The following is a 24,119-nucleotide window of genomic DNA, read 5'->3' as shown; positions in this document are numbered from 1 at the left end:
GATCCGTGTTTATAGTCTGCTCCTGGTTTTGGCTTCAAAGATCTGTCAGATAAATCTGTCTGTGTAAACACACCATTAGGGATCTTTGTAGCCCACAGGTGTCAAACTCAGGCCCTCCAGCTGTTGCAAAACTACAATTCCCATCATGCCTGGACAGCCAAAGCGAACTGGAGGGCCTGAGTTTGACCCCCTGTAAGACAGTACCCTGCTCTGTAATGATGAGAGGGCCACAGGTTAGGAACCACTGCATTACATCCACATATACCCAGATCATAGAAAGTGCCCAGCATCAGCCCTGGCACCCTTCTACTACAGACACCCATATGTCCAGGTCTAATGCATTACTCCTATAGGGAATTTGCACCATAAAGCAACTTTTGTGCCATGCTCATATATATATGTTTTTTTTTTTTATGCAACTAGAAGATAAACGCAAAGGAGTGAGTGTGCATTGCATTATGTGTGCAAAAGAAAGTGTTAAATGATGGGGAGGGGGGTATTTGCACACACACACTCAGCTTGCCCTCAGCCCACCCCACCCAGTGTCCTCTGCGGTCTCCCCTCCCAGAGCCTGACAGCAGCAGCAGTGGCAGCAGTGGCGGCTGCACAAGGAATGTGCCCTGCTCCTCCCAAGTGATCCCTTCTCTATTTTGGTGCCTCTCCCCCTCCTCCCCAGTTCCGAGCCCATGACGTAATGGTTTATGTTAATTATTAGCATGTGGGAAGCCTGGGCTGGCGCTTCCCAGCCTCACAGTCTCTGCAAGTGAGGGAGGGAGCACAGAGCCTGCAAGTCAACATGGCAAAGCCCAGGGAGAGAGAGCAACAGCACCTCTAGCTCCAGCACAGGATCCCTGGTGCAGGTAGGTGCTGCTGCTGCTGCAGGGGAGGAGGGGGTGTCCAGGGAGACCCTCATAGCAAGCTGCAGGGCTCTAGCCACTGCTCTATAGGATTTGCTGACTTTAGAGGAAACTGTTACATTGTATCCACTTCTGTATCTGTAAATATGGATCAGTTCTTTCTCCTGTATTTGTTAAACTGCAACATTGTATCCACTCCTGTGTTTGTAAATATAGATCTTTTTTCTTATTTGTAACATTATATCCACCCCAGTATTAGTAAATATACATCTGTTCTTATTTGTAAATACTGTATGTAACATTAGTAAATTTAGATCTGTTCTTATTTGTAACATTGTATCCCCTCCTGTATTAGTCAATATGGATCGGTTCTTATTCCTTACATTGTATCCCCTCCTGTATTAGTCAATATGGATCGGTTCTTATTCCTTACATTGTATCCCCTCCTGTATTAGTCAATATGGATCGGTTCTGCCTGAACATAATGGAGACCTGAGCTAGTGGATACTGTAAGGGCTGCTGCTGACTTCTCCCCATGTAATGCAGCTATGTTCTTCTTTTCTATGTATATATAGTCACAGCAGACCTGGAATATTTCTCCATTTAGCACCCAAGCCCATGTGAACCTTCTCTATTTCTTGCTCTAGTATAATCTGTTGCGCTGCTGTCTGCTGCCTCATTGACTGACATCTATGGATACATGCAAGGCTGCTCCGACACAGGAAATCAACTTTTACCCCCTCTTTCTGCAGTCATCTGGGGGCAATTCCCTGGTTTGCATGAATATAAGGTGATCCCATGATTGTAGCTCAGGGCTGAGGTGATCCATATGTTAACCCTTTGAGTAATCAACATGATTACAATTCTTGCAAAATAATATAATTTTTTTTTTAAATCTGTTTTATGGTGGCAGGAAGCTGAGGGGTGTCCGTCACTGCTGGATAGTGCAGAATTTCTGCCGGTGGTTGATGCAGATGCTGCTGAACACTCTGCCTTGGTGACTAAATGGTTACATTTGATTTAATCACTGCACCAAACAGAAAGAGAGAGATTTCCCCTGTATTTTTGGGGTTCTGGGGGTCAGCTGCATACCCTCACCCCCCTTCTGTCAAGGTTTTGGGTGTAGTGGCGGTTCTATTGGACTGCAGATGTGAACTGTTGAGGAAAAATGGATCTAGTTCTTTTAACTTGCAACATTCCCCCGGTGTGATCTGGGAGTCGTCTGTAGCGTAGCGAGGCTTGGATTGCATTGAGTCACACGTTTTCTTGCGGACTATGTGTCACATCGGTGTCTTATTTTCACAGTTTTGAACATTGACTTGGAATGCGGGTGTGGAAGAGTCCGAGAGAGAACCCAAAGGGACGTCAGATTCTGGCAAACCACCACCCAGGCCCCCAGCAGAAGCCCCATGACCAGTATGCCTGAAGCGGATGATCCAACTCTAGAATAATTTCTATGATAGAGCCGTCCCTGTAGAAGAAATATTGCAACAAGATTTTTTTTTTTTTCTAAATTCTCCATTGAACCTTTTTTTTTTTTTTTTTTTTTTTTTTTTTGAAACTTCCAAACTTCTCTGTGGATCCTGTAATTCTTCCTCTCATCATGATGTTTCGGGATCAAGTTGGAATGTTATCTGGTTGGTTTAAAGGCTGGAATGAATGCGAACAAACTGTGGCGCTGCTCTCCCTGCTTAAAAGAGTTAGCAGGACCCAGGCCAGATTCTTACAGATCTGCTTGGAGCATTCCTTGCTAGACTGTACAGAACTGCACATACTTGAAGGGGAAGCCAACAATCCCGGTAAGTTCCCATTCCGGAAACGTGGACTTTAATGTTGGGCAGCCTGACTATACAGTAAGACCTTTTGCTTTTATCACATGGGTGACAACCTTTCTGAACAAGCCATTGCTGAAAGGAATTAAAGGGGTTCTCTGCGGAGAAAACAATTCTTTCAAATCAACTCGTGGCAGTAATTTGTAATTTACTTCTATGTAAAAAAAAAATCTCCAGTCTTCCAGTAGTTATCAGCTGCTGTATGTCCTGCAGGAAGTGGTGTTCTTTCCAGTCTGACACAGTGCTCTCTGCTGCCACCTCTGTCCATGTCAGGAACTGTCCAGAGCAGTAAAGGTTTTCTATGGGGATTTGCTGCTGCTCTGGACAGTTCCTGACATGGACAGAGTTGGCAGCAGAGAGCACTGTGTCACACTGGAAAGAATACACCACTTCCTGCAGGACATACAGAAGCTGATAAGTACCGGAAAACTTTAGATGTTTCAGTAGAAGTAAATCACAAATCTCTGGCACTTTCTGACACCAGTTGATTTGAATGACAAAAATGTTTGGCTGGTGTACCCCTTAAAACTTGGGTTATATCACACTTTCTCCAGTGCTACCTAAAGGGTTTAAATTCTCAGAGAAGAAATCAGTGGTGCATGGAGGCAGTGCACCATGGGAAAAAAGTATTCAAATTAGGTTTCTTTAAAGAAGAAATATAACCTAATCTCATACTAACCAAAGCATGAGAGATTTCTGCAGGGTACTGGTGGGCTTAGAACAGTGTCCCCCAACCTGTGGCTCTCCAGTTGTTGACAAACTACAACTTCAATGATGCATCATGGGAGTTGCTATTTTGCAACAGGTGGAGAGCAGACGGCCAGTGTCTGCACAATACAAGTCAATGGTAGAATTGCGTCAGACTGCAACTTTGTCATGACTGAAAGCTGATGCAGCTTTTTCCAGTTGTTTCTGTCTTGAATGGCTTGGTGGCTGTCATTCATGCTGTGTAGTAGAGGTCATGATGTTACCTGGCCTTGGATAACATTGCTTTAAGGGAATTTGCAATATGTGGAGATGGGTGGAGACTTAAACATGTTTACTGGAGTAAACCACATCTCCTGGTATGACAAAGAGTCGGTAGTCATGTGACCAATGCGCCTTACTTTTGCATTCTTTGACTTCCATTGATGTCTATGGGAGTTCTTCTTTTGGAGGGGCCCCTAAAGTTGTCCCGAGTTTTTCCAGTTGATTCCCTTGTGGCCCCTTGGTCTACGATGAATTGTGGCAGCAAAGTCAGGATGATGGCATTAGAAAGGATGACATGGTTTCATATATGGCAGCCATAATTCAGCACTAAAGCTTTGGCTGTCCAGGCATGATGGGAGTTGTAGTTTTGCAATAGCTGGAGAGCTAAGGTTCCCTTCCCCGGCGTTAGTGATAATGCAGAGTAATGGTGGCTTAGGGTCTCTGCTGGCTGGGCGCTCTGGGGGGTCTCTACTGGCTGGGCGCTCTGGGGGGTCTCTACTGGCTGGGCGCTCTGGGGGTCTCTACTGGCTGGGCGCTCTGGGGGTCTCTACTGGCTGGGCGCTCTGGGGGGTCTCTACTGGCTGGGCGCTCTGGGGGTCTTTGCTGGCTGGGCGCTCTGGGGGTCTTTGCTGGCTGGGGGCTCTGGGGGTCTTTGCTGGCTGGGCCCTCTGGGGGTCTCTACTGGCTGGACACTTGAGGTCTCTGCTGGCTGCACCCTGTTAACATGCCTACGTTGCCGCTGTATCTTCATGAGGCCACCATGATTCTTCACCCTCCTCTTCATCATTGTACTCTTTTCATATAGTTGAACTACACCAGAATGACTGATTGACTTTCTTTTTTTTGTCTTGCTGCCTTGCAGTTTCTTCTAGAATAACTAAGTCAGATCACGTAGAGTCTGGATTTTGTAGGCTTTTTGGCAAGGTAGCTAGTTTCATTTTAAGTAACATGCAGCATGAGCGGATAATTCATCTGCTGTGCAGTTTCTTTGCTGCCATGTGTTTAACCTGGTCGCCGCTCAGCTGGAATAATGGGGACGCAATTTTATTATTTTTCTTTGACCTGAAACCAAAAAAATTACCCTGGGAGGAGGATGATTCCAGACTTTTTTTTTCTTTTTAATTCTCTATATGAGCTTGTAGAGGGATTTCCATTGTGCGCTATAGGTCGCTCACACCTTATGGAATGAGCACAGAGTAGGATTGTGTTCCCCTGTAAAAGGCCGGGCTGCAGCTCCGCGCTCCATGCAGCTCACACAGAAGAATGCAGGGGCTTATTCCAGCTGTTTTGTATTAGAGGCCGCAGGAATTGGCAGCTGTTTTCCCTGCCTGTTTATAAAGGTCGGCAGCTCTGGGCATCCTGGGGTATAACTGTATACAGAGTCTTATTTGCTATATATGTGTGTATAATATATATATAATATTGTGTGTCGTAGTTTGTTTGCTAAGGTCATACGGTTTTACCTGTGTCCTTAGACTCTTAGGACTATGTGCAGTCATGCTGACCGCTCGGTTATAAGAACTATCTTGCTATTATTATATGTATGTCATTGTTGTAGGGTAGACTGGCCACTTCAAGGAACTTCAAGAAGGATATGCCATCACACTTACAGCTCTCCTGGTGAGGTCAGCGTAGACATGACCACTTAACGCTACAAAAACATGCCCACTTTCCCCCTACTGTTGTCTCCAGATTGGGTCAGGTTTTGAAACTCAGTTCCATTGAAGTAAATGGAGCTTAATTGCAAACCGCACCCGGACTGGAGACAACAGTAGGGGGGAAAGTGGCCATGTTTTTGGAGTGCTGGATAACCCCTTTAAAGGGGCATTCCCATCTAAAGAAGTTCTCTCCTATCCACAGGATAACAAGCTGTTCTGTAGGGGTCCGGCTGTTGGAACCCCCACTAAACCCAAGAATGGGGGCAAATCTGTCCCTAGTTTTTATTTCTGGTCCTCATGTACATTTCCTTTAAGTCAGACTATCTCCCCAAGAGAACGCCTTTACATGTTGCTGCCAGTCAGGGGATCAGCTGATCACTGTGTGCCTATACCAGCTGGGCCAGCCAGTCAGGGGATCAGCTGATCGCTGTGTGCCTATACCAGCTGGGCCAGCCAGTCAGGGGATCAGCTCATTGCTGTGTGCCTATACCAGCTGGGCCAGCCAGTCAGGGGATCAGCTCATTGCTGTGTGCCTATACCAGCTGGGCCAGCCAGTCGGGATCAGCTGATCGCTGTGTGCCTATACCAGCTGGGCCAGCCAGTCAGGGGATCAGCTCATTGCTGTGTGCCTATACCAGCTGGGCCAGCCAGTCAGGGGATCAGCTCATTGCTGTGTGCCTATACCAGCTGGGCCAGCCAGTCGGGATCAGCTGATCGCTGTGTGCCTATACCAGCTGGGCCAGCCAGTCAGGGGATCAGCTGATCGCTGTGGGCCTATACCAGCTGGGCCCGCCATATCTCTACTACTCTTTACTCAGCATTGCACGCCAGGCATTCTAGCTGCCACCAGAGTGACAACCTCTTCTTGTTAGCAGATCTATAGCTATAGAGGGAGGTGATGAATAGCGGACCCATCCCTGTCACCCATGTGCCCCAAAAGTACATATACAAAGTGGACATTTTGATAGTTCTGTTCTTTCTGAATTGGACCTTAGTATATGTTCCGTATACCACTGACTTTTTTTATAACCATATGGGGGGAGATCTATCAAATATGGTGTAAATACCTAACAAAGAAGGACTCTTCATATAACACCTATATTCATACGCATCAAATATCTATATATCCAACAACTAAAACAAGGCTGGACAGTAAATGAGATTTTTAAATCAATTAATACTTTGTTGGGCACAACAATGTCAAACAATAAAGTATTATTTGATTTAAAAATTTAATTTGCTGTCAAACATGGTGTAAAGTGACACTGGCTCAGTCGCCCCTAGCAACCAATCAGATTCCACCTTTCATTCCTCACAGACTCTTTGGAAAATGAAAGGTGGAATCAGATTGGTTGCTAGGGGCAACTGAGCCAGTTCCACTTTACACCATGTTTGATAAATCTCCCCTGTGGTATATAATTCTCCTATAGACTGGCATGTTAAAGGGGTGATCCAGCCTTAGGAAAAACATAGCTGGAACCTTCCAGAAATAGTGCCAGTCTCGCCTCAGTTTGGGTGTGGTATACAAGGGGGATGGAGATGAGTTGTAATACCACACACAACCTCATGACAAGGGTGGCGCTGTTTCTGGAAGAATACAGCTATGTTTCTGATCCTGAATAACCACTTTTAAGGATGAACTTTGTATATGTATGTATGTGTGTGTATATATACTGTGTTTAGGCCCCTGTCGGCTAACTGCTTTCTAGTTTATTGCAGGTAGTAGTGACCGCCATATTGTCATCCGATTGAGATAAGTAATATGAAGCTGTATACAACATTTCCCTTCTATATAATATATACTAGGGATCCCTCTACACAGGAAAACAAATTGCCTGTAGGAACATTGATCGGTATAGGAAGTCAATCGGTGCTCATGTACTTTCATTTTTACATGTATTGGGAGGTGTAAGGATTGTTTTTTCCAATGATTGGTGCCCCTCCCCCTCCCCATAGGAATACATTTATATTATTTGCACGGGGAGACCTGCACTATTCCAGATAACACGAGTCTTTGCAGGTAGTCAGCTGATGGCGGAGAGGATTGTGCTACATTCATAGGTGAATTCCCCCAATGTTTACTGATCTCTTCCTCCATAGAGGAGACCAATGGCGTCCATCCCGCAGCTCTCGCTATACGCTCACTACTACTGTTCGTTTTTAGGAAGGTTATGCAAATAGTTGAAGTCATTGAAACTTTCCCTCGGCCTGAAAGGAATGTAAGATATGTGGAATTAGAGGAAGTGGGGAAAGAAAACGGATGACTTCCTATGTGGCTCGTACATTATGGTCCATTATGCCGGTTATTTAGACCTGATGCTGATTAACCTAATGGGGCAGATTAGTGGTCTCTAGTTCTGGGATCCTATTGGCTGAATACAGGTCTTGGCTATCATAGAGTTGGATGGCATAGTCGTACACAAGTCCAACCACCACTCCATTTAGCCGGGGGACATGGGAACAAAAAGGGGGGGGGGGTTAAGTGGTTGGACATCCAATGGTCATTCATGATGTAAATAGGATGAGCGTTGGTGAGAAAACCCTTCTGAGGCTATGGATGCCATAGAGGAAGCCCCCGGCTCAGGACTGACTTTTATTAGCCAGAATGGAGAAGCTCATCTAGATGGGTTCCATGCAATGCTGAGTTCTGGCTGCAACGTCCCATAGCCATATCGGCCAGGATGGATTTCCTTTTTAGAGGTTTGTTCACATGCTGCAGATTTTACTTTCTTATTCAATTGATGTTGAAAATTTGCAGCAATTCTGCAGTGTGTGAACAAACCCTAAAAGACATTGTCTTATAGAAATCTTTGATACCATGAAACAGCACCCCCAACCATTCTGTGATGGAAGAACAATATTGGAGCTAATTGACAAATGGAGAAATATTGGTGCCGCTTGTTCTCTCTGTGTCTTTCATGGACGTTACATGCGCCGCTATATCCATCTACACTGCAGCCTGGTGTTTCTGTCTGTGAACCTGATGTCTACGGCTGGTTTGTGAACTATGTCGTATAGCCTCAGAATAACATGTTTTTCTCTCTATATTGCATAACTGTATTTGGCTTGTGTCTGTGCTGTGACCTCTGAATGTTGAGCAGCAGCATCGAGTCCTCTTTATGTTGATAGAACATATTCATGTACTGTATATATTAGGTACATCTAGTGTTGAGAGAACTTGCCAAACTATTCAGGTATGGGAACGTTCTCCATTCGGCATTTGACTCCCAGGGGCTGGAGAAGTTGAATGCAGCCCTAGGACTGCCAGGAAAACATAGATTCAACCTATGACTGTATCCATGTTTTCCAGGACTCCCTAGGGCTGCATCCAACTTCTCCAGCCACCGGGAATCAAATGTTGTACATTCCGGTTTGGTGAACGTTGCCGTAGCTGAAAAGTTTGGCAAGTTTATGTTCTTGTAAGCCCAGTCTTAGAAGTGCAACCAATGCAGCATCCACATTGGATCATATACTGTACATGATGAGTATTTGTAGCAGGTTGCACCGATACAGCCGCTCACTGACCAGGAAGGTTACATTACACGTCTCTATGGCGGTCACATTTACCATTGTGCTTTTATACTTCTTGCATTTGGAAAGCATTTCTCTGCAGTGTGATAATCCTGCAAACAGCTCCCCATATCTCAGCTTTTTGTTGTCGTGCCTTGCAGCATTGTTGCCCCTCCACTACACTGTACACTTACAGTAACCTATACATTTCCATAGCAAAATATCACTTTTCTTCGAACAGTTCATTCAGTGTTGTTGCTAAAGGCTTCGTAGTATAAAAGATCACGCCATGAATTAATCTGCGCCGTTTCTGACGTTCGGCCGGGTTTTTGATGGTGTAACTCATTTTCATCCCTTGTTGACTCGTAATTTATGGGGGAGGCTGAGTCACGCATATACATTGATCTGTAGGTGATCTCTTGCAAGCCAACTAAGCAATGGGATGAAAGGAAAGTTAAAGTTTTGTCCATGGCTATGCATTAAAGGGGTACACACGCACTGCTATGGTGTGGTGTCTTACCACGGATGTTACTATTACATACACCCTTCGTAAAAGCCTGTACATATTGTACATGTGTGGTGATTAGAGATGAGCGAACCTCTGGTCCATCCGAACCCGAACTTTCGGCATCTGATTAGCGGTGGCTGCTGAAGTTGGATAAAGCCCTAAGGCTATGTGGAAAACATGGATATAGTCATTGGCTGTATCCATGTTTTCCAGACAACCTTAGAGCTTTATCCAACCTCAGCAGCCCCCGCTAATCAAATGCTGATCGTTCGGGTTCTGATGGACCCGAACCCGGTTCGCTCATCTCTAGTGGTGATGAATGTAGTACTAAAGGTTCACCACTAGATGTCACTCTATTAGATATGTGTATTTGGAAGCTGCACAGCTGAAGTGTGTAAAGGGTTATTGCGTATTTGCATGTCACAGGGATCTGCGAACCTATGGGAATCTGTTCTTCTTTTCTTCTTTCCTATCACCACTCTCCTTCTGTTTGCACTCTTCACCCACTTACAGCGCACTTTAGATGCTCTGAGAGATGAGAAGTCATATGGGTGGAGGAAGTGCATGAGTCTTTCTTGCTGGACATTGTAGAGGAAAGATGCAAGCTAGACAGCTCCCTACGGTGGTCCTACCTGGGCCCTGGCCCTCCGCCAGGTCCCCTGCTCAAGTTCAGTCTTAGCTAGAGCCCCATATGGGTAAGAAACAAGACAGGACTGTTTTCTTCTCAGTGATGCTGCACCAGACTATGCAGTGTTAAACCCCTTTTAAGAGAGGACAAGTCAGAGACAGCCTCAACCCACTTCGTGGACTAGGAAAAGTTACAGTGCAGGACAGTATCCACAGAAGCTAGGAACTGATCTGGATAGAGCAAAGTTGCTAAGAGCCAAGGAACTCTATCTTACAGCGCGGTTGTCAGCAGGGAACCCTCGGCATTCCGCTCATCCCAGGTAACAAGGTCTGGGGCTTGTGTCACCCTCTAGGACGGTTCAGCCAAATATAGTGGGCATAAGGTAGTGTGAAGACTAAAGAGGTCAATACACGGGCACAGGTTTTCTTCGTATTCTTCTACCTTATCCTCCAACATCCTGGCAGAGCACATTACTACTTGTGTTGGGACTCTCGTAACATCCTCCTCTCTGCTATTCTACTTCTTGTATCAACACTACATTCCTGTCGCAGATTCAGTTGCTGTAGTGTCAAGTATTGTCTACAAAGTATAATATCAAGTGTTTTATCTAGAGAAACGTCATAATCTTGTAACCTGCTGCAAGCACTTACTCTTCAGTAAAGACAGTCTTATTTATGATAAGGAGACTTTGTGATCCTTCGCCTTACACCGACACAGCATACACCATAACCTTGGGACACTTCCCCTTTCTGTGGGTGGCAGTTCCGATAGTCAGGGAGGGTCACTACACCGCTTTGGCCATCCGTGATTATCTCAACCCAAGGGACCCAGTAGCAACCTGGCAGGACACTGATCACAGGGGAAAAGGGTACAACCAGCCTCCTTAAATAAAAGCAGGCGTGCCATTACACCTGTGTGCCCACCAGGCACTGGCGTCACAAATTAACACCTCGAGGTCCGGCTGTATCCGGCGTCTCAATTCACCACTAAGCAAGTGACCGGCTGATTCTCCGATATAACATCACACCGGGGGGTACTCCACAATGGTATATACACAAGATAGTTAGTGGGTTATGCCAAGGTTGTAAAGGAGATGAGATCAGGTACACTTGGACGCCATAACTGTTTCATCCCTTATATGAAAAGTTTTCCTCTTTAGTATTCATGATCCATATCAGATCTGAACACAGGGCCAAATACTGCAAGACCTATTGACTAGATACACCGCCGGTCAGAGTGGTGACAGGCTGGTCACTATGGGTGGGTAACTGGGGGTGTATAATTGGACTTATGCATGTGGTCGATCTCCATCAAGGTCAATGGAAGATCTCTCTACTCTATAGGGAATGGACATCCTATATTCTTATAATCAATAGAATTATTAGTGTTACTTCCAATAACTCATGGTTCCTGTACATGATTGAAGCCCAGACCTACTAATGATCATGGAACTCGGCTGCAATACCAGGCACAACCTGCACATAAGTCTGATGCTGTTTTGCCCAGAAAGCAGCCAAGTGTTTCCGATTCTGGACAACATTTAAGATGGTGCTCTCCAGCTTTTCAGTTTTAACAAAACTACGACTCCTATCATGCCCTGACATATAAAGGCTAGGGGTAAAGGAATGGCCATGCATGGCTTTCATTTTTGTGTCTCCCATTAACTTAAATGGAATTTATAAAATAAATATATATATATATTCTCAAGGAACTGGCGTACTGTGCTGGCCACCAGTAATGACCTCTCGGAAGGCTGCTGAGTCGTTCTAAGGGTGGTTTCCACTGTTGAAGCCCAACAACACTGAATTGCAATACCACCCATGGCCTGTAAAGAGGTGTGGCACTGTGTTTGAAAGACTGCAGCCATGTCTTTCTGATCCTGAACACACTTTAGGTCCCTATTCTCCAATTTCTTACTCTCCAGTTGTCAGGGCATGATAGGAGTTGTAGTTTTGCCATAGTGCATACAGAGTTATGCTGAACGTTTACTTATTAGAAGGCGTCTGATCGTACTTTCTCATGCTCGAGGCCATGGTCTATGTTACCTCATACATGTTTCAATGTCAAGTCTGTAGAAAACTCTGATCATTTGAGTGTTTGGCGACACTTTGCGTGCAATGACACGAATAATCCCAACGACTCGCAGACGCCTGGAGCTGCCTTCTCTAATGTAGGGAATGATGCACTGGAAATAATAATACACCTAAAGGCCATTCCTGAACTTCAGCAGGCCTCTAGATGTTCACACAGCCAGACCTACAGGTATATACATTCAGCATAAGGTTTAGGGCCAGAATCTTTTTACTGTGCGTATTGCTCATAGCCAAGGGGGACCCTCTCCTCTGTGGGGCCCTAATGCAGCTGCATGTTCTGCCTCGATGGTAAGTTCAGGGCTGGCTGTCCCAATACAGTACTGGGAGATGGTCCGAGTGCATGTGCTTAAAGGTTTCTCTATACCACACATAGTAATATCTAGGCTGGAAGTGATTCAGGAAGTATCTGGAGCCATACTGACTTCATCCCACAGCAACTGGAGGGTCCATAGAGCCAACACCACCATCCAATGCACAGATGCTCAATTGGTTTTAAGTTTGGGGAATTGGGGCCAGGGTTGTACTTAAAGTCCCATCCGCCCTGGGGGAGACAATCAGCATTTACAGGTGTACGTCATCTCCAAGGATGAATTCATACCCATATTGGTAGAGATCGCCTCCACAAGGATGAGTGACCCACAACATCCCCCCCCAGACCATAACTCCGTCCCCACCAGCTTGTGTTCTCCTATCAATGGCTGCATGTTATTTGTTCCCTGTTTCTCGACAGACACGCTGAGGTCCGTCTGTTCCATGGAGCAGAAAACGTGGCTCATTGGAGAAGGCAACCCTATACCAGTCAGCAGAGTCCCGTCCCGATACTGCCGGACACATTGAAGCCTTTTCTGCTGATACAAATTGTTTATCAGAGGAGCAGTGACCATCCGTCTGATATGGAGCCCCATACACAGTAGGGATATCTGATCTGTTGTGTTACACATGATTGGTAGCCCCCTGGGTCATTATGGTGGTGAGCTGCTCTACTATAATGTCAGTCCAACCTTCCGCACCTTCATAGCTGCTGATCACCTCTTGCATCAATGGCGCACAATGCTCTGCAATTTCCATGTCACTTATTCACAATAGCGCCATTTGTCCACTCGCCATACACTGCGACCACAGCAGCACGAGAACAGTTTACACTGCACAGTGTCAGGAATCCCCTACTGCCCAAAAGCCAATAGTCATCTCAGTGCAACTCTGATAAATCAACCCTTTTACCCATGACAGCAACAAGGGGATTTTGTGCAGAATATTGCACCCCGAGGATAAAAGTAAGAAGGTTACCTTCATCCTCGGCGCCCATGCACTATAGGCACATTTCAGCAGGTGAGGTGAGGTGCAGGGAGCGTTCGTTTGGGGTTAACTCCCTTTGGGTCAGCTGTTACTGGTGGTAGCTGAGTGGGTCTTGGTTCACTTGGGCACTTCTCACGGTAGCCTGGAGTGGTGTAGGACCCATCCTGAACAGTCTTTGCACCCCACCAGCACTCAAAAAAGAATTAACCCAAGTTTGATGTTTGTGCGCGGGTGCAAAAGAGACAAGAGTCCCAGCACTTTAGTAGAATGGAACAGTTTACTGGAAGTAACCATAGTGCAATACAAACTAACACAGGTAGCAATGGTAAAATCCAGTGCAATACAGCAGTTACAATTCTGTGATATCTCAGGTGCTTGCAGTTAAGGTAGAGACCATGTGCTTGTAGTAAGAAGGTGCTTTGCAGTAGAGGAGAGGAGTTGCCACAGGGGCCCTGCCGAATGTAGAAATGTACTCTGCCAGAACAGTAGACATATGTAGAAGAGAATAATGAATACTCCTACTCACGGATGACTTTTCTAGTCCTGACCGCCTTAGGCCCCCTAGTTCCGAGCAACCTGTCCTAGGTGGGTAGTACGAGCCCTAAGCCTTGTTATTGGAGTTGAGCAGACTCCCTAGTCTTCCCAGTTGTCCTGCACTGTGCAGTGGAATATGTACACTTTTACAAATAAATTTGTTCCACTGGGGTCAGTTCCTGTTACTTCTGTAGTTAACTGCCCTGCACAGTTTAGAGAGGTCCACCGCGTGGGCAAGGTGATCCCTGTAAGTTGTGTCTGTCAAACTTCAGTCTACCACCGACTCTTCCCACCAGGAACTAGGTCCTAACCTCAGGGATCTTTCTAACCCTGGCTGTGATTGGTGGGCTCTGTGTGCAGATTAAGTGAAAGAGAGGTTAGAGAAAGAAGGGAAAGCTCCTGCACCTGTGAGTGGACAAAAGGCAACACGTGACACACAATAGTTAACCCCTGGAAGACTTCAGCTATGCAAAAAGCAGGTTAAACGAAAACACAGGTGCGAAAGAACTTAGGGGCACGTACTGGGTCACTACAATGCTTCCAACCTCCTGAGGGGGTGGTTATGGACGGAGAAGGTCACTTACCTCCCTGGTTCCAGCGCCGGGTCCTGGATTGCGCCGCCTGGTACACCCGTCCAGCGGCCACTTCCTGGTGTGAGCTGCGGCATGAGACGTGACGTCTCAAGATAGCTCAGCCATTCAGTGGCCGTAGCTGAGTCCCGCCTCGGCTGCTGAATGTCTGGGCTGTCTTGAGACATCATGTCTCATGCCGCAGCTCAGACCAGGAAGCGACCGTGGGACAGGTGTACCGGGCGGTGCAATCCGGAACCCGGTGCTGGAAGCGGGGATGTAAGTGACCTCCGCCATCCATAACCACCCCCTCCCCGGCCATACCTGAAAAACGCACCCGGGCTGGAGTACCCTTTTAAGTGAATGGAGATAGGTTGTGTGTGGTATTACAGCCTGAGTACAGGGATTATTGAGCAAGCACTCAATAACATTGTCTGCATCACTGGAGCTTCCAGAGGTTGAACCCCTTGAACAGCTAGTGATCCTCTGTCCTGTGAATAACCATGTTAAATCTTCAGACGTTATATATGGTCCATGTTGAAGGACGACTTTTTTTTTTTTTGGTAATTTTTAACCATTAAACACCACCCACCCACCCCCCGTGTCCAGTCCTGGAGCCTGGCCCCGGCTGTGCCCTGCTGCTAGAGAAATGTCTATAATCGCCTCTAATAAAGCGTGTCAAGGTCAGCGTTCTATTTTTTCCCGGCTATAAATACTTTTTGGGTAGGCTGGTAATTTATCTGTTTCCATTTAAAGCCGCGGCTTTTATTTACCCTCCTGGTCATTCTTCCTTCCCTTTGTATTGTCTGCTCTATCAGAGCCGCTTTACCGAGGCTTTCTGCATTGCAGACATTGTTTTAGCGTTTTATAATCTGTTGCTTCTGTTTACAGGCGTACGCCGTGCCTCGCGTGTCACAATGGAATAAAGCTATTTTAGTTGGCGCTGCGCTAGGGCCTTGATCCTTGTGACGGCTGTGGTTTTCACATAGAATTATCAGTTTCTGCAGAATGCCACATAGACTCCCTGTGCTATTTTGGTTGTATTATTTTATATACTTTTTTTCTCCTTCCTTATCTGCACTACACTCCCGTGAATGAAGCTTTTCCCCATCATACAACGGCTGCAAATGTGAACAGTGACCTGGCTCAAACACTGCAGCGATGCATAACGGGGGGGCCAGGGCCCTCAACCTGAACCCCCATTGCATAGTTCTCAATCATGAACAGTGAAAGACTCATTGATTTCTATGGCCTCATGCATTTACTGATCTGTGTTTGCAGACTATATAAAAAAAAAAAAAAGTCCAAAAAGACTCTATAAGCGCAGGTCCTTTATTTCAGTAGCACAAGCAATTGCAGACACTGTGAGGGATTTATGGCACAGTTGTATAGTGAGATTCCCTTGGTTGCCCATAGCAACACATTACAACTCAGCTTTCATTGTCCATAGCAACCAGAGCTTAGCTTTCATTGCCCATAGCAAACAAACACAGCTCTGCTTTCATTTTACCCGGGCTCATCACTATTTGAAAGCTGAGCGCTGATTGGTTGCTATGGGCAATACAAGCTAGGCGCTGATTGCTATGGACAATGAAAGCTGAGTTGTAATGGGTTGCTATGGACACTGAAAGCTAAGCTCTGGTTGCTATGGACAGTGAAAGTTGAACCGTAATTGGTTGCTATGGGCAACAAAGAAAATGCCTACTGCAAGTCTGCTTGACAAATCTCCAGTATGTGTGTGAATATGGCCTAAGGGTCTGTTCAGACGTTCTGCATATATGTTGAGGAAAACAGAGATTAAGAGGGAGATTTATCAAACATGGTGTAAAGTAGAACTGGCTCAGTTGCCCCTAGCAACCAATCAGATTCCACCTTTCATTCCTCACAGACTCTTTGGAAAATGAAAGGTGGAATCTGATTGGTTGCTAGGGGCAACTGAGCCAGTTCTACTTTACACCAGTTAAATAAATCTCCCCCTGAGTGTTCGGTGAATGCGCCAGGAGGTTTCCCATCACAGATGCCGAACATAAAGCATGAAAGTGAACGTGGCTTTACGATACATTGTAACAAACTCCCAGCTGTGAGCAGGGAGAAAGAGACAGACAAGTGGGTGGTCCTATGACTGACAGCCCCTCTATATGCTTCCTTATACATAGATGTGAGGTAACAGTCACTAAGTGGGACATACCCCCTATATATTTCAGTAGTCATTGTGTCATCCTGCACTTCTCCTGTGGTGGCGCTGTGGGTAAACTCTGCACTCGCTGTACACAGATCATTAGTGATCGCTGGAGGTCCCAGCAGCAAGATACCCCTGTGATCACTTTATTGTGTTCTTAAAAGGACAACCCCTTTAAAACTTATGGACTCAGGAACTGGCTTGACTTGCAATCTGAATATATGCAGCAGGTTGATGCTTTGGGGGAATTCTTGAAATGGAATGTCAAAGCTGACACACCTTATGGGATTCTTTACATCATTTATTTTTTTTTTTTTAAACAAAAATAGGGAGGAAAAAGTGATTTCATTTAATTTTAATGACTTGGGAGTTTGGGCAACAGTTTAGGCCATTGCATTGATTGGAGACCTGGACACGTTTGTAGTCCAGGTCCAGGTCGGCCTGTGGCCGACGTGAAGGCCTGCTTTATGTCCGTCCTTGGATCTCCTATGTGCCGCCAGAGCATTAGGTTTATAAAGGCGCAACTATAGGGGTGCAGAATTGGCTTTGGTCGCTCAGGTGCCGTGGTCCGGAGGGCTCTGGTGTTTTACTGGGGCACTTGTCAATGTGGCCCTGGTTGACCCTGTGTGTATTGCTCTCTCTACCATCCACTAAAGACCAAAAGAACCCTCCCCCAGGAACTGACTTCTAGGGGTGACTGGACCTAACCCACCTATTGGCCCTATTCCACGGAACGATTATCGTTCATAAACTCGCTCCAACGACCGCATGTTTAACGATCACTAAACAATTTTTTTTTTAGCGAACGATAACACATAACGTGAACGATATATGTAGTGTAACGATTATTTTGCGGTCGTTACATGGTCGTTTAAAACGTTCGCCAGGGTGATCATGACCATACGACACACCTACTTTTTTTAAAACCTTTTTACGAATGACTGAAAGATTTCTAATTTTACGAACCGATTAGCAAATTATCTTAAAAAGACCAACGACCGTTTTTCGACATGCTGAAAAACAATTTTGAACGACAGTATAACGATTTCACCTTTGTCGTTCGCTCGTTTACACCAATTCCACAAAGCGATTATCGTTAACGAGCGGTTGTTGGAGCGAGTTTATAAACGATAATCATTCCGTGGAATAGGGCCTTAAGGAGATGGACGAAGTCTAGTAGGTGGATGGTGTGTGAGGGACCTGCACCTGTGATTTGATGAAAAGTGAACAGTAAACTAACGATTAACCCTTTCACATTCAGCTGTGCACAGAACAAACTGGAGAGTGGCGATGGTGCGGACACATCGCAGGGTTATGGGTTTTGATTTCAGTGTTATGGCCTGTATACTCGAGTTGATGGTGTGGAGTAGCTTGTAACGTATAGGAGTCCTTTAATTCTGTACATACCCCCTTCATTATTCTGACACCAGAGAGTCCAACCTCTCATACATTATAGGCTGCAATAAACCGTCTCCGCGGACCCTCACCCGACATGTCAAAACAGCTGAAGATTACATTGTGCGATCCTTTCTCCGGGGAGGAAGTGCCGTCATAAAGGAGACCATTGTCGAGCATATTCATTTCTATAGCAGACAACTGCTCTTTAGATTTAGCTTCAGAATGAAGGCAGCGATATAAAGGGAGGGTCTTAAGAATAAAAAAAAAAAACAAAACTCTACAGAAAAGGAGTAAAAAAGAAAATAAATGAAATAATATTTCCGGATCTTTGTCGTAGCGGATTCGTGTGCAGGTTTGTAAGCTCATTCATAAAGCAAACAAGGGCTTAATCTGTAGTTTGTTTTAGTAAAGCGCAGATCCTACGTCCAAGAGGAAATGATTCACTGTTTGAGTCCGACTCCAGCCCTTTACTGCTCCACTTTCTCCAGTACACAAAAACCACTGTAGTATGGATGAGATCAGCCTCTCAATATCGCCCCCCCCCCCTCAATGAAACGGGGAATCCTGGGTTAAGAGGGGAGGGGTCTTCTGTTTAGTTGCAGAGAGTGTCCCCCTGTCTGGAGGCCCTGTCCTGTCCTGCATTACACACACAGCCCCTTGATTATCATGCAATGCTTCACTTCTCCTGTGGTGGCGCTGCAGGGAAACTGAGCACTTACTGCTGGGGACAGTTATCATAAGTTAAGATTCTGTTTATTTCTGTAATTGATATTATTTTATTGACCATGAGTTGGTTGGCTTCCAGTAACCAGAAATGACCACCCTGACCGCAAGGCAACAAGAGCATTCCGTCCGCTAAAATCGTAAATAAACGGAAAAAAAAACAGTAGTAGTTGCGAAAAACTGATTTCCTAATAAGTGCTTTCCGATGAATTGCTCCACGTAGCCACTCTTGTCCTCAGTTTGTGTGCAGTTTCCCAGCTCCATGGAAGGAAATGGAGCCATATTGTGATACCACACACAGCCTGAGGACAAGTGTCCTTAAGGACATTTTCCAGTCCGCAATTATAGGCTCTCAAAATTGTTGACTTTTCTTTATGGAAGATGGAAAGAGGAGTTAAACCATGTGGAAAATTACGATAATTTAGGTTCCCTTACCAGGAAAAAATAAAATGAGCTTTGTTCTAGGTGCCACTATGCCATGTGCCCAGGAGGTGGCACTTGGCACTATCTTAGCCCCTCCTCTCAGCTCTGAGTGACAGCTCTAGCAGACTCCTGATTTGATAATAGCGCTGGGCATTTGAGATGGTGGTGTCTGGGATGCCGCAGGAAATTTCTAGGTATATTGCAACTAGAGATGAGCAAACGGGGTTCGGGTTCGAGTCGATCCGAACCCGAACGTTCGGTATTTGATTAGCAGGGGCTGCTGAACTTGGATAAAGCTCTAAGGTTGTCTGGAAAACATGGATACAGCCAATGACTATATCCATGTTTTCCACATAGCCGTAGGGCTTTATCCAAGTTCAGCAGCCACTGCTATCCGTTCGGATTGACTCAAGCATGCTCCAGGTTCGCTCATTTCTAATTACAACTCTTTGCTGTTCTGATCAATTACTGGTGCAGGTACCACACACACACTCCACCTCTCACACTACTTCCTTCTTCTGTCTTCAGTATGTCCCCACCTATAGGAAGATAGTCCCGGTCACCCCTATACATGGAGGCTAGTTCCTGATGGGAGGGTCTTTTGTCCCTTAGCTGCAGTGAGGAGACACACAGAGAAAGTTGCTGCTGCGGTCCTCAGCCAGGCCTAGCTTAGACCTGGTATGGTCTTCTTTTTAGTCAGTAGTGGAGTTGGGGGGAGAGAGACTGAGAAACAGGCTTATCAGTGAGAAACTTCCAAGAGCACTGCTAAACCCAAGGGTGGGCGAACGGTCACCTGGGTTCAACTTCAACCATGCCTGTGCCTAGGATCCTTCTAAACAGTCAGAACAATCTACAAGGAGGGGATGATCCTTAGTGGGACAAAGGGCCTAAGCCAAAGTATTCCACTGGTACCTGCTCAGCCTCCTTAGGAAATCTTGAGGAATTACCATCGCCCAGTAGTTCAAGCCTGGCTACCGAACCTAACATTCTCAGGACTAGCTCGGCAAAAGGCGGTCTTCTATTCAGTTCGCCTCTCCTAACTGAGCGTATGAGGAATTCTACTTCTGCAACACTAAGTCACTCTCCCCCCCCCCCCCCCCATCCCGGCAGAGTACTGTACTATTTAGGCAAGGTCCCCAAGACAGTCCCTGAACCCATCCGAAGTGAAACTATTCTACCTTCTAGTCTAAGTCACTACCTCAAGTAATACCTACACCTGTACCTGCACCTAGAACGTTGTTTCACCTGTTTTGCACTGAAGACCTTAAAGTGTACTTGTCCTTATAACTTTCTAAATCTAAATCAACAGTAAATGTGAAATAAAGCAAGTTTGCAATATACATTCATTATTTATATTGTTGTTATCATGCTGTAAAAAAAAAAAAAAAAGGCTAAACTTGGCAGAAATCCAGGTAGTCTCCTGAAGGCAGCTATATAACAGCTATACTTACTGTATCCAGGTCCAGTCTCCTGAAGGCAGCTATATAACAGCTATACTTACTGTATCCAGGTCCAGTCTCCTGAAGGCAGCTATATAACAGCTATACTTACTGTATCCAGGTCCAGTCTCCTGAAGGCAGCTATATAACAGCTATACTTACTGTATCCAGGTGCAGTCTCCTGAAGGCTGCTATATAACAGCTATACTTACTGTATCCAGGTCCAGTCTTCTGAAAGCTGCTATATAACAGCTATACTTACTGTATCCAGGTCCAGTCTACTGAAGGCTGCTATATACCAGCTATACTTACTGTATCCAGGTGCAGTCTCCTGAAGGCTGCTATATAACAGCTATACTTACTGTATCCAGGTCCAGTCTTCTGAAAGCTGCTATATAACAGCTATACTTACTGTATCCAGGTCCAGTCTACTGAAGGCTGCTATATACCAGCTATAAAAAAAACATTAAAAAAAACATACTAAAAACAGGAATTCCGGCCAGTACAGAGAGTTGTGGCTCAATGTGTCCATCAATCACATGACTGCCTTCTCTCTGTGAGCGCTACCCTTTACAAAGCCCAGTGCCAGTGTGTCCCGGGGGTGGGTAACACCACTCCTGGCCACTGGGACAAGTGTCCCAGAGAAAACACCAGAGCCCACCTGCTGTATACCACCTAAGCACCCTAGGCCACAGGACATACACAAAACGGGAGGAGATTTTTATTCGGACCATTTGCACAGTAGATCTATCTAGGGCTACCTGGTGACTACCATATAGCCACAGAACATGGAGATTGCTGCATGTGATGAATGACGGTGATCGTTGGAATAATATGGCAGCAGCTTGACTGTTGTTGCTGTTCGCTCGGACTTGACAGAATTGACTATTATGCAATTTGCCGCTTTTCACTTCACAAGTTTCTGCAAAATAGCCAAACAAAAGATGGTACTCCACCATCTTGTGTATTTGGCCCATGCTTTGAATTTGGGTTTTGTTCACTTGCATAACGGTGCGGCCACCATTGGGATTGGTAATGCATGACTTTATGTTGGTGGTGACGAATGTGATGGAGGGGGGGGACAGCTGTAATATATGTGCTGGACGCATCATGGTAGTCAGAAGTTATGTGGACGGGCGAGAGTTGAATTCTTCCCATGTTTTGTTGCATTCTCCGTTTCTTGTTGTACAGGGCCGACTAGTACAGTGAGGACAAAACGTGTAACCCCGACCTGTGTATAGCCCTGACACTGCATAATGCAGGGTATAGGCACTAAGGGAGAAGTTTGTTAGAGAGCACTGTCCAGTGTCTTTCCCAATGCGGGATACTAAGACTACTCCTCTTCCTTAGGGCCCAGGTAAGACCACTGTGGAGAGCTATCTGGTTTACGTCCTTTCTCCACAGAATCTCTACTAAGATTTCTCCTTCACTCATGGGACTGACTTCCTATCCAGCGTATAAGGTGCGCTGTGGTTGGGTGGAAAGAATGTAACAGATGAGCAGAAAAAGAAGAGGTGATAGGACAGAAGAAAGTAAAGATCCTACTGGTTCACAGATTCTGGTACACGTAAACACAATAACCCTTTGAGACACTTCAGCTGTGCAGCTTCAACACACAATACAGCGGCATCTAGTGGTCATCTCTAAATACAACTTTGGGCTGCAATAAGACCACAAAAAGTACAGACTTTTGCGAAGGGTGTGAACAACAGTAACACCCCTAGTGGAACACTACATTACCATTTAGCTCCATTCTTTTCAGTGTAACTAAGCTGCAATACCACTCACAAACCTGAGGACTGGCTCTGTTTCTGGAAGAAAGCCGCCATGTTCTTCTAATCCGCTCTAAAGTGTGACCAGTAAATACCAGTCCTTGGGGTTTCCTCTTCCATAACACATTCTTAAAAATTCATTATATTTCTCTCTTAAGGGGTTTTCCAATCCTATACAGTGATATAATCTTACTAGACTCCGCCATCACCTTTATAATTTGTGAGGATTAGGCTTCTGGGACCTCTATTAATCCTCAGCAAAGTTTGGTTTTAGTGTTGAATCTCTCGGTTATCCCTGCTCAGTGGCGCCTCTCCTGTTTCCCAGCTGTACAGGGTACTGCAAGCTTTGACCTGAATGGAGGTCACTAGGCAATGCATCGCTTAAAGGGGTTGTCCAGGCTTAGACTTTGGGTGTGGTATTGCAGCTCAGTTGAAGTAAATTGAGCTTAATTGTAATACCACACACAACCTGAGAACGGAGGTGGCGCTGTATCTGCATGAAAATAACTGTTTGTTTTTATCCTAAATAACCCCTATAATCAGGTGGAAATATCCTTTTAGCTAGATTTCTTTCAGGATGATTGCAGATACAGCCGCCATTCAGCTTTCTAGGGCTCCTGAATGGTATCAGTGTATTTCTGCAGATCCTGGGACTGTATCTTGTCTCCTGTGTCGTTATGTGCGCACCAGAGCGGCTGAAAGGGAATATTCATGTAGAAGCTGCTTAAAGAGAACAGAACCGCTTTGTATCCAGCGTCTGGCGAGTTCTGAAGGAACGCTTTACTCAGCAAAGAAAATACAAAAACAAACACACCCTTCCTCCATGGGAGAAGGATCCAGGGCGGCCAGGGATGCAGCACGCTGCGGGGACTCGGGTGTGTTAGGGGCAGCTGAGATCTGTAGGAGACTCCATGTATGAGACCTGTCTGATTTGGCTAACTTTGCAGAATTTATGTAGAAATCGCTTCCCAGAAGCTGTGGTCACTTTGTGGTGCTGTATGCTTCCTTCCAGAAACAGCGCCACACCTGTCTACAGGTTATGTCTGGTACTGCGGCTTAGATCATTATTATCCATGGAGCTGACATGCAGTACCGCACATATCCTGTAGAGTGGAACTGTGTTTGGAAAGCAGACATGGTTTTTTTTTGCTTTTTTTCTTTCTTTCTATTCTGCTGGCGTACATACATTACTGTGTACATACATTACATTACTGATCTTGAGTTACATTCTGTATTATACTCCACAGCTGCACTCACTATTCTGCTGTTGAGGTCACATACATATGGTGTGTGTATACAGTAGGTGCTGGTAGAGTGAAGAGTAGAGCAGAGGAGAGGAGTTTGCCAGAGGAGCCCTAACCCAGTGTAGCTTTGTACCCTGCCAGAACTTTGAGAGCTATCTTGAATGAAGTGATGCTCGGACACTGTTTAGACACTGTCCTACCGCCTTCTACCCTCTGGTAGCGTAGAACCCATCCCAGTAGGGTAGTAGGAGCCCCAGCCGTGGTTATCTGGGTGTAGCTAGGTGTCCAAGCAGTTCCGGTTACCTGCATTGCGCAGTAGGATACGTAGACCTTGTATACTGGTTGCTTTGTCCTACTGAGGCTAGTTGCTATCTTCAGGATACTGCCCTGTTTTGTTTAGACGCGTTCCCGGTGTGGGTCAGGGTGTTGTTAGTGACTACTCTCCCTGTTAGATGTTTAGCACTGCATAGCGAAAATACTAGTTTGG

At 45.6% G+C, this 24,119-nt stretch overlaps 2 protein-coding genes across 4 annotated transcripts in view; one reads left to right on the top strand and one right to left on the bottom strand.

Moving 5' to 3' along the window:
- GMFB (glia maturation factor beta) overlaps positions 1–24,119 on the bottom strand; it is a 129,530-nt gene that overhangs the window by 54,661 nt on the left and 50,750 nt on the right. The gene's annotated exons all lie outside the window — the stretch shown is intronic.
- The window catches only part of SAMD4A (sterile alpha motif domain containing 4A), a 57,105-nt gene continuing 35,415 nt past the window's right edge, over positions 2,430–24,119 (top strand). For both annotated transcript variants that reach the window (XM_069950617.1, XM_069950615.1), the window contains exon 1: positions 2,430–2,656. In XM_069950617.1, coding sequence (XP_069806718.1) covers positions 2,461–2,656 — 196 coding nt within the window. In that variant the 5' untranslated portion in view covers positions 2,430–2,460. The remainder of the gene's footprint in view (positions 2,657–24,119) is intronic.

The sequence above is a fragment of the Dendropsophus ebraccatus genome, chromosome 13 (assembly GCF_027789765.1).
Source record: "Dendropsophus ebraccatus isolate aDenEbr1 chromosome 13, aDenEbr1.pat, whole genome shotgun sequence".
Classification (NCBI taxonomy): Eukaryota; Metazoa; Chordata; class Amphibia; order Anura; family Hylidae; genus Dendropsophus; species Dendropsophus ebraccatus.
Note: the sequence above shows the minus strand (reverse complement) of the source record. Positions and strands in the feature narration are given on the sequence as shown.